General features: G+C 53.4%; 1 protein-coding gene across 1 annotated transcript; it reads left to right on the top strand.

The window, feature by feature from the left end:
* The first annotated feature begins 2856 nt into the window (after nucleotides 1-2856).
* Nucleotides 2857-10441, top strand: ASB1 (ankyrin repeat and SOCS box containing 1). The gene is made up of 5 exons (XM_086897605.1): nucleotides 2857-2939; nucleotides 3041-3187; nucleotides 4929-5231; nucleotides 8227-8612; nucleotides 9529-10441. The coding sequence occupies exons 1-5, from the start codon at nucleotides 2905-2907 to the stop codon at nucleotides 9660-9662; spliced, it is 1005 nt and encodes a 334-aa protein (XP_086753731.1). The 5' UTR covers nucleotides 2857-2904; the 3' UTR covers nucleotides 9663-10441.
* Nucleotides 10442-10912: the final 471 nt, after the last annotated feature.

Below are 10912 nucleotides of genomic sequence, written 5' to 3'. Positions count from 1 at the left end.
GCAGGAAGGAAGGCAGGAAGGCAGGAAGGCAGGAAGGCAGGAAGGCAGGAAGGCAGGCAGGAAGGCAGGCAGGAAGGCAGGAAGGCAGGAAGGCAGGAAGGCAGGAAGGAAGGAAGGAAGGAAGGAAGGAAGGAAGCCCAGTGGATGGGTGATTACTTTCTAGGGATCCTTTCCAGTAGCAGAACTTACCTTCTTTGGAGCATGAGGAGCATATCTGTGAGAGGATGGGGAGTGGGAGGATGTGTCTGCTCAGGAAGGGCAGTGGGAAATGGGAGGGGGTGGTTGAAGAATCCTCTGGAGCAGCAGGAGAAGTTTTATTTGCTTTCTTCATTTAGTGAATTTTAGGGTTGTTGGGTTTTTTTCATGGCTTCAGGCTTAGGAGCTGGAGAACAGGGTGAGACAGCTAATCCAACTGTGCTGGATAAGTGGCTATTTTGAGACCCTGGCAGCCTCCCCCTGGAGGCTCCAGTTTCTGTGTGGATTGGCAGCAGCCTGTGCCCTCAGTTTGGTACATCTGGCAGGAGCAGTCAGGATATGCTGGACAAAACAATTTCTCCAGACCTGGAAAAAGCATTTCCCAGGTCTTCACCAAATGGTGAATTGTTTGCAAAATTCCACTTCCCCACTGCAGCCACTTAGAGTGATAGAAATTGGCAGAGTTTAGTGCATTTCCCCATGGGATTTCTCTGAAACAGCTATGGATTCCCAGAGCTGGAGGCTGAGTCTGCATACTCACTCCCTCTCACCACCACTGCACAAGAAGTCATCAGGACAATTTGGGATGTGCTGCTTTTCATGTGCATTTAAGGAAAAATGAAAAAAAAAAAAAAAAAGGAGAATAAAAGCCTGGTTTAGGAGACGAACTGCTGGGAAATCTGGTGGGATATGATATGTGAGAACGTTCAGCCTTCATTGCAGCAAGAACTGAAGGAACACTGAACCATGAGCAACTCCATCTTTGTCTGTCCTGTTTATCCACTGCTTAATTCCCCTCTTGGGCTCTGCTGTGCCCACATGGATATATAGCAAATAAACAGTGCTGCATGCTCTGCTCCCCTTTCTTGCCTGTCCACACTTTCCCTGCAGCAAAAGAGAAGAATCAGCTCCAAATTTAAAAAAAATAAAGCCCATGGGCCAACATGTTTTTTCCTCTGGATGAGCCCCCATCACTCCACTGAAGCTGGAGGAGCTGATGAAAGGTATTCCCATTAAATGTGTAAGGGATGAAGCAGGGAACTGGGATGTGTCTGGCTGCTTCCTTGCCTGGGAGTGGACATGGAATGGGGCACACAGAGCCTCTGGATGAAGCTGTAAATTGGGACTGGAAAGCAAGTGAGGAATTCCTGGCCCTGGGTGTGCCTCATCTAGTGTCATAAGGGCATAAGAGAAGGTGGCAGTGCTAGTGAATCTGAAATTCCCATCAATCCCATCCCCTCTGATCTTCCAGCAGGCAAAGGCAATGGGTTTGATTTGCAGATTGTGCCTCTCTCCTGCATGTTCCTCAAACACAAATTACAACAGCCTGCAGCCAGAGCCTGGTGCCTGGGGAGGGAGGGATGGGATGGGATGGGATGGGATGGGATGGGATGGGATGGGATGGGATGGGATGGGATGGGATGGGATGGGATGGGATGGGATGGATGATGGATGGATGATGGATGGATGGATGGATGGATGGATTGATGGATGGATGGATGGATGGATGATGGATGGATGGATGGATGGATGGATGGATGATGGATGGATGGATGGATGGATGATGGATGGATGGATGGATGGATGGATGGATGGATGATGGATGGATGGATGGATGGATGGATGATGGATGGATGGATGGATGATGGATGGATGGATGGATGGATGGATGATGGATGGATGGATGGATGGATGATGGATGGATGGATGATGGATGGATGGATGGATGATGGATGGATGGATGGATGGATGGATGGATGGATGATGGATGGATGGATGGATGGATGGATGGATGATGGATGGATGGATGATGGATGGATGATGGATGGATGGATGGATGGATGGATGGATGGATGGATGGATGGATGGATGGATGACCAGCACTCCCTGCTGCCACTGGAGACTCAAAAATGTGCACTCAGAAGCTGATGGTGTGTTTTAAATGCCTGGAGAGCAATAATAAGTATATAAAACTATTGGAGAATGTTCAAAGAAAGGTCACAAAGATGGTGAAGGGAAGAGAGAGAATGAAGATGGTGGAGGGATGATGGACAGCTGAGGGCACTTGGCTTTTTCAGCATGCAGAAGAGGAGGAGGAGGAGGAGAGATAGGGAAGAGAACTCAGCATGGCCTGCATCTTCCTCCCAAGGGACAGCTCCAATCCCTGCTCTCTGGCCAGGAACAGCATCCAAGGGAGCGGCTGGAGCTGTGTCAGGGCGGGCTCAGGCTGCAGAGAGCAGGGAAAGGTTCTTCCCCCAGAGGGTGCTGGCACTGTCCCGGCTCCCCAGGGAATGGGCACAGCCCCGAGGCTGCCAGAGCTCCAGGGGCTCCCAGGGACTCACAGGGTGGGATTGTTGGGGTGTCTGGGCAGGGTGAATGGATGATGCCCGTGGATCCCTTCCAAGTGAAGATCCCGGAAGCTGCGCTGCGGGAAAAACGAGATAGGATGGGGAAAAGGACCAGAAGCGGGGAGAACAGGAGCCCATAAAAGCTGCTGGGAACTGTCCGATCCCTGCCGCAGCTCCGCCGCTGCCCGCAGCGGGAGGAAGGAGCCGCAATTCCCTGAAGAAAACAAGCGGCCGGGCGGGCGGGGAGAATCCACCTTAACGGGAGCAGGAAGCCAAGCGGGGCCAATCAGGCCGGGAAAAGGGAGGCCGGGAAGGAGGGACCGAGGGAGGGAGCGAGGGCGAGCGGGGCCGGCGGGGCGCGATGGCGGAGGGCGGGGACCCGCCCGCCCCGGGCAGGTACCGTGGGCAGGGGGGTCCCCGGGGCTGGGGGGACGGTGCTGTGGCCCCCCCTCGCTGTTTGCCAGCCCTTTCTCATCCCGCTGTGTGCCTGTCTCCAGCGCAGGTCGCAACCTGAAGGAATGGCTGCGGGAGCAGTTCTGCGACCACCCTCTGGAGCACTGCGAGGACACCCGGCTGCACGACGCGGCTTTCGTAGGCGACCTGCCCACCCTGCGCAGCCTGCTGCAGGACGAGAGCTTCCAGAGGTGGGCATGCAGCCCTGGCCACACGGCCCCGCCACCTGCCTGCTCCCCCCGCAGCGCACAGCCTGCCCCGCGTCCCTCCCGCATCCCTCCCGCATCCCTCCCGCATCCCACCCGCATCCCTCCCGCATCCCACCCGCATCCCACCCGCCGCGCTGGCAGGGACCTCAAACAGCATCCAGTTCCAGCCCTGCCACGGGCACTATCCCAGGGTGCTCCAAGCCCCGTCCAGCCTGGCCTGGGACACTTGCAGGGATGGGGGTTTTTGTGGGGAAGCTGTCGGGGAGGATGCTTCACTCACCGTCCTCACAGCTGCGCCTTTTGGGGACTCCCGTCTCAGGCCTTTTTTCTTGTGAGAGGTGTCAGGGTGTTTTTCCTACTGTTCACACAGCCTGTGCCTCCTGGGAACTCCCATCCCACATGCTGATTTTGGGGAGAGGTGTTTCCTAGAACGCTCTCGCTGTCCCCACAGCCTGCTCCTTTTGGTGACCCTCATCTCATAACTCTTTGGGTTAGAAGGGACCTTAAAGCTCATCCCATCCCACTCCCTGTCACAGGCAGGGACACCTTCCACTAACCCAGGGTGTTCCAAGCCCCAGTGTCCAACCTGGCCTTGGACAATTCCAGGGATGGGGTTTTTTTATGGGAGAGGTGTCAGGATGCTCCCCTTTCCCCCAGATCATTCCCCTGGTTTCCCAGGAGGCAAATCCCACAGCAGCTCATGGGGCTGTGGCAGCTGTGCATGAGCTCTTTTCAGATCAGCACAGGAATGTGATAGCAGGAAAACGGGAGCCTACGGGTAATGGGGAAAACATACAAAAGGGATTACAATCAACTGTAAACCTGAAACACCCCATGTTACAAAATCTGCCCAGTGCTAACCCTGTGACTGTGGGGATAGTTAATTAATTTTCCTGCATCATGGAGAAATCTGCTTAGAGTGCTAAATGTTTCCCAGCCTCAAAAAAAAAAAAAGAAAAAAGGTGTTATTTCAGCAAAAAATGAGAATGAGCCAGCCCTTCTTTCTGCTACCTGGGCAGCTGGGGCTCTTGGGACTCTTGGGCTGAGGGTTTCTTGTAGGAAAAAAGCAAGAGTTTGACAGGGAGAGGGGGGTGGGGCCCACAACTCCATTCCACAGGTGATGGAGTGAGCAGAGAAGTGATGTCTTTGAATTTGGAGGTAGATATAGACCTCAAAGCTTATCCCATTCCACCCCTGCCACAGGCAGGGACACCTTCCACTGGTCCAAGCCCTGTCCTAGTTGGACTTGGGCATTTCCAGGGATGGGGCAGACACAGCTTCTCTGGGCTACCAGTTTGGGACATTTCCCTTTAAAAGGGACAAAACAACAAACAAGTCGTTTTGGGTTTTTTTTTAATAGGTGATTTTTGAGGCAGGGTTTGTTACAGGTGTGCAGCCCCTGGCACAACTGAAACACTGCTCTGCTTCATCTGTCCAGGCAGAGTCTGTCAGGTGATTGACAGGAGATTTTTGGGGGCTGCTAAAAGTGCCAGAAATCAGAGGATCATATCCTGAGTGGAAGAGACCCACAGGGATCATCGAGGCCCTGCACAGACCCCCCCAACAATCCCACCCTGAGAGCGCTGGCCAAACCCTCCTTGGGCTGTGGCAGCTTTGGGGCTGTGCCCATTCCCTGGGGAGCCCGGGCAGTGCCTGAACTTCCAGGGGACACCCTCCTGGAGGGAATGGGGGCTTCCCTAACTGCGTGCTCCCCCCAATGCAGCCGGATCAACGAGAAGTCGGTGTGGTGCTGCGGCTGGCTGCCCTGCACCCCGCTGCGCATCGCGGCCACCGCCGGCCACGGGCCCTGTGTCGAGTTCCTGCTGCGCAAAGGGGCCGAGATCGACCTGGTGGACGTCAAGGGACAGACAGCCCTCTACGTGGCCGTGGTCAACGGGCACCTGGAGTGTGCCAAGATCCTGCTGGAGGCCGGTGCTGATCCCAATGGCAGCCGGCACCACCGCAGCACCCCGGTGTACCACGCAGCGCGGGTGGGGCGCGCCGACATCCTGCGGGAGCTCATCAGGTCAGAGCTCGGGGCTGGGCTCAGGGCTGCCTCTCCCTTCTCCTGCTCCCTTGGCATCCCTTCCCTCCTCACCCGGCTGAAGCCTCCACACCTCTGGAGCTGGAGAGGAGAGGGTGGCGGGGCGCCCAAAGGGACATCCTTGGATTTCCTGTCACTTGGCTTTGGCACCAGCTCTGTTCCCACCTGTTCCAGTCCAAGCCCAAGAGAGGAGTCTCCGGTTCTGAGCCTGACATCCAGTCAGATCCAAACCTTGAAATTCCCTCTGCTTCCACTGTGCCCCTGACAGGAGTTAGGAGGGAGGTGGATTCCCCCCAGAAAACCTCCCTGGGTGTTGGGTTTTCCCTCAGGGGACTCCCTTGGCAGCACCAGCAGGGCTCAAGGTGTTGCAGGAGGCTGTGGGGACTTGAGTTGCTCCTTCTGTGGCATGCCCTGATTATTCCTTCTTTTTAAATTGGAAGATCTCTGTCCAAGGGATTGTGCTGGACAGCTGTGTGGGCAGTGGATGCCAAATAACAAGGGGTCAGTATGGGAAGATGTAGGCTGTAGGCAGAAATAGCAAGAGAAGAAAACTGAAGGAATCCTTTTGATGACCTCAAATGTTAGAAAATGACAAAAGGGTTTGAATAGGGAAAGATTCAAAATCCTTGGGGATCTTCTTCCTTTATCGAATTCCCATGCAAGTGTGGCTTTGAGGAAGAAGGGGAGATAGTGCCCCCTCCTTGCTCCTTTCCCAGCAAGCTGAGAGCAGGATGCTCCCATCGGCACGGGCTTGTTGATACAGGGTTCAACTCGCTGCATTCCCAAAAATCTCCCCCGCTCCCTCCACCCAGGCAGGGTGAAATGTAGCAAACGGTATTTCAGCAGCACAGGGAGAGCTGATGCCTTGATTTATGTGTCTGCTCCTTGGGATAGCTCACCAGCAATATTAAAAGCAAGATTTTGGACAACTTTCAGGATTAAAAATTAACTGGAGTTTGTCCAATCTCTTCTTATTAGGCAATGTCTCTCCCAAGGCTGCTAAGCTAATACCAAATTGTCAGATTGCCCAAAATTTCAAATATCTCAGAGTAGAGATTTCACAGATCTGTGCAGAGTTACTTAGTGAAAAATGCAGCCTTTATGTTACAGGGATTTTTGAAGTGTTGGATCTACAGGGTTTGGCAGGGGGAGTGTGACGAGGATGACACTTCTCCTGAGACAGGAGGGAATATTTAGAGAGAACCTGAACCCAGTCAGGTTTTGCTGCAGGTGTCTAAACATCACCTGGTTTGAAAATCCTGTGGTAGCACCATTGGGATCGCTGAGAATTCCTGCAAGGGCTGAACCAAGCAAGAGGTAAAATCCCATCCATGAATAATAAATCCCCCTATGGAATGGAGATCCATCTTACTGGGAGGCTGCTGGAAATATTTAGGGTTCTAATGCCAGGGTATGAATAACATTCCTCGTAATTTGGGATCATGCTGTGGTGGGATCCACTGCTACCTGCAGTAGAAGTGAGGGTAGCAAGTGTGAGAGGATGCTTTTGCCAGGCTAAAACTGGGAAAAAGAGAGCTGCCAGATCACCCCCATCCCTCAGGTGCATGCCTGACCCTGCTAGAAGTAGAATTTGGGGGGTTGCTTTGAATTGAGGGCTTCCACCGAGAATTTTGGTGGTAATTGGAGGGAGATCTGCTGCCTGTGCTCAGGAGCCCTGTGGAAGCCCCACAGCAGCATGGATAACCCTGTCCAAACACTTGTGTAATCTGATTTTAAGGGGGAAAATACACTTTGTGCCATTTGCAGCTCCTAGAGGAGTCTCTCAGCCCTTGTTCTGGGTGTGCTTACTTTAAATGAGAGTCTTCCCATGCTCAGAACTGAAGGTTTTGGTTAAAAATTTGCCGGATAGGGAGCGGTCCCCGCTGGTTTCAGTGAGAACTGTGCCTGCTTTGAGGTAGGATTTGTGCCCAGGTATTTTCCTTAGTTTTATGAGCTCCTTTATGAAAGGAATGTAATGCTGTCTAGGAAAAACCCTTTTCTCTGAGTGCTCACTTTGCAATCTGGGGAGGGGGACGGGTTGGCGAAGGAACCTTTTCTCCCTCTGTGGGTAGAACAGACAGGGCTTTGTGATTGAAAACCAGATACTCCTTAGGAACTGTGTTGTCTTCCTCTTTCTTCCCATCCAAGTTGCTTGGGAGGAACATGGAATTACTGTCCCCACTGCCTGGGGGAATCCCCAGCAGATTCCAGCCCCTCCAGTTCCTTCGGGATCAGGGGCTTGTCACGGATGTTTCGCTGTAGAGTGCAGATTCCTGTTTCCACTTCCCTGCTGTTTGGGATCGAGTGCTTGTGTTGCTTTTTTGGCCCATTTTATCCTGGTAGGGAAGTTATTTCAGCATCCCTCTTCAGTGGAGTCATCTGGAAACATCCCTGCTCCCCAGGCAGCTCGTTAGCATCCAGCATTACGTGGTGCTGGCTCGGGGCTGAGCCGTCCCCGGTGCCAAGACACGAGAGGAGAGAAAATACAGCTTAAGGTTCCTGGGTCGAGATAAGGAATGGGAGAGATAAGGAAGGGGAGAGAGCACTCACCAAATACCATCACCAAAGCAGACTCAGCTTGGGGGTGTCAGTTTAATTCATTCCTAATAAAGTCAGAGCAGGGTAATGAGAAGTGGAAGAAATCTTGAAAAACACCTTCCCCCACCCCTCCCTCCTTCTCAAGCTCGATCTGTTTTCCCTCATCCACTACCAAAACGTGGCCACACAAAACCAATCCATAAGAGGGCAAGGATGTTGCTGTTCCTCCTCTCTCCAAATCCCAGGCTATTGTGGGCAGGGAAACATTTTTGCTTCTGGGAGGTCAGACTGTGCTTGGCCTCATTGTCCTGCTGGCTGCTCAGAAGTGCTGCCAGGCCCACCTGAGGGTAGGGCAGGGCGGGTTCCAGATGTTCTCGCTCTGCACGTGTCCTTCAGCCCCATCCCTTCCTCTTGCCAACCCTCCCTCTCCCTGGAGCAGGTACGGCGCGGACGTGGACGTGAACCACCAGCCGGCGTCCCGCGGGCCCGGGCAGGCGCTGCGGCCGCTGACCACGCTGGTGGTGTGTCCCCTGTACATCAGCGCTGCCTACCACAACCTGCCCTGCTTCCGCCTGCTGCTCCAGGCGGGAGCCGACCCGGATTTTAACTGCTGCGGGCCCATCAACGTGAAGGGCTTCTCGCGGGGCTCGCCCGTCTGCGTGCTGGACGCCGTCCTGCGGCACGGCTGCGAGCCGGCCTTCGTCCGCCTCCTCATTGACTTTGGAGCGGATCTCAACCTCGTCAAGGTGGAGGCCCTGGGAGTGGAGGCCACGGGGAGGGTCAAGGTGAACGCCGAGGCGCTGGAGGTGTTCAAAGAAGCGAGGGGTGAGTGGATTTTGGGTGGATTTGGGTCCCTGGAGCGGCGCTGTGGATGTGGGAAAGCTCTGTGGAGGGGCTGTTTGGAAGTGAAGGTGCTGCTGGAGGTGGTGGGGTGGGTGTTGCTGTCCTCACTTGGAGAGCCTTCAGCAATTATCTAACGGGGTCCCACAGGCTGACAAACAAAGCATTAATGACTTCTCCACTCCCTGCTTTTCCCCTGTTGCATTCTGTACCTTCACATGGTGCTCTCCCCTCTTGAGTCCCTCAGCAGCCCAACCTCTGTCTGCTACTCCATCTTTTTCATCTCTCCCAGCTCTTTTCCATTGCCCATCCATGTAGGCAAGGCTTAGGGGCCCTGTCCGAGCTGGGCTTTGGAGCTGTGGATCACCAGTGGCACCCAGTTCTCCAGAGCCACACAGGTGTGTCCCAGCTCTTCCTGTGTGACCCTGGGCTCTGGATCCAAGAGGCAATTTGGTCTGGACAGACTGCTTGGGAAGGAAAGCCACAAAGGCTGGTAAAAAAGGGCAGGGGGAAGCTTGGGTGAAGGTGGAAAAAGGTGGGGAAACCCACCTGTTAAACCCAGGTGAACCTGGGGTAGAAGAGGGGTTTGTTTCCCTTTTGAACTCCAGAGAAATTTCAAAGGGATTCAGGCTGTGGGATACAACTTCCCCAGGTTACTCAGCTTTGCGTGGGCCTGGTTTTCAAGCCTGCCTGGGCTTCTGCAAGGGAGGCTCACATAAGCTGGAGTTCCATTAGGCCTGGGTTTAGGAGGCACATGGGACTCCTCAGGTGGAGCATATGGGATAAAGGAGCGATGCCTTGGAGGTCCGGTTCCTGAATTGACGTGGGCACCGCCATCCTCTTGTCCCTGTGCTGGAAGAGCTCTTTCCCCAGTAACTCCTCCCTGTGTTTTTCCCTGCAGGCCGCACCCGGAGCCTCCTGTCTCTGTGCCGCATAGCTGTGCGGAGAGTCCTTGGCAAATCCCGCCTGGATCTGATCCACAGCCTTCCAATCCCAGACCCCATGAAACAATTCTTACTCCACGAACACAGTTAAAGGAAAACTGGCTGCTTTTGGGGACATTTTGACTTGGTAAAAGAGTGCCCTGATGGAGCCAGGTGCCAATCCTGCCCTTTCCCCATCATGGAGTGCACATAATTCCCTGCTCCTGTGGATGTTTTTTTTCCCTGCCAGATTTAGGGTGCAGTGATCCCGTGTGTTTTATCTCCCTGGGGAGAGGCTGCTAAACGTGTGTGGGTGTTGCTGGAGCAAATACAATATATCCTGTAGCTGTTGGCAAATGTGTAACCTCTGTTACTGATCTGTGTCACACACACACACACCTGGGGTCTCTGTGGCATTTCTGTGTGGGGAAAGTGCCCACAGCATCTTCTTTTCCTGTCACAGCACATAAAACCAGAAGTTCCTACCTCCATTTTACTCCATTCCCTGTGATAATACCAGAGAAAACCCACCCAGATCCATGAAACAGGTCTGTTTTGTTTGTGGAAAAGGGAGCAAAAAGGATTTTGTTGGGTTTTTTTTTGAGGAGTTGGGAGATTTTGTGCTTCTAATCACTGTTGCATCCAGCAGCCTGGGCTCCTTTGATTTCCAGTGCCTCTTCATGCCACAAACTCCCAGGAGAGTCATTCTGCAGGGAGTCAGCAGCCTTTTGTTGGGATCTCAGGGTCAGCCAGTGACATGGTCGGTGCAGAGGAATCATCAAAACAGCAACTTTAGGAGGAGAGAGATGATGGTGCCTCAGGATCTCGGGAAAAATCTCAGGTGATAATTGCTTTAACTTTACTGATTCAAGTAAAATCACTGTGTTACAAGTTTTGGGTTTTTCTGGATGGTTTTTCTTTGCTAGCTCTTCTTGCCATGCTCATCCAGCTGGCAAAGGTGATTTTGCAGATGGGACCTTAAAGGTTAGAGAATCCCAGCCTGGTTTGTGTTGGAAGGGACCTTAAAGCTCACCTAGGTCCAAGCCTCTACCATGGGCAGGGACACTTTCCACTATCCCAGCTTGCCCCAAGCCCTATCCCTGGACCCTGTGGATTTACCCCATAGGCCTCGACACTGGTTCCAAAATCTTCTTTTCCCAGAGGCATAAATAAATGCAAAAGCAAACCAAAGCAGAGGATATTTCCAGACCTTCTCCAGGTGGGATGCAGTGGACGTGGAGCTGTGGGCAGGTGAGGAGGGGCAGCTCTGCACCGTTCCCTTCCCAGGCCCGCAGCTGGTTTCGTTTTTCCCAGCACTGGCAGCGAGTTGTGCACTGGCTTTATAGAGGTGTGAACATGCCT

Source organism: Cyanistes caeruleus, chromosome 7 (assembly GCF_971803275.1).
Source record: "Cyanistes caeruleus chromosome 7, bCyaCae1.hap1.1, whole genome shotgun sequence".
Lineage (NCBI taxonomy): Eukaryota > Metazoa > Chordata > Aves > Passeriformes > Paridae > Cyanistes > Cyanistes caeruleus.
The sequence above is the reverse complement of the archived record's forward strand: the minus strand, read 5'-3'. Positions and strand labels throughout refer to the sequence as shown.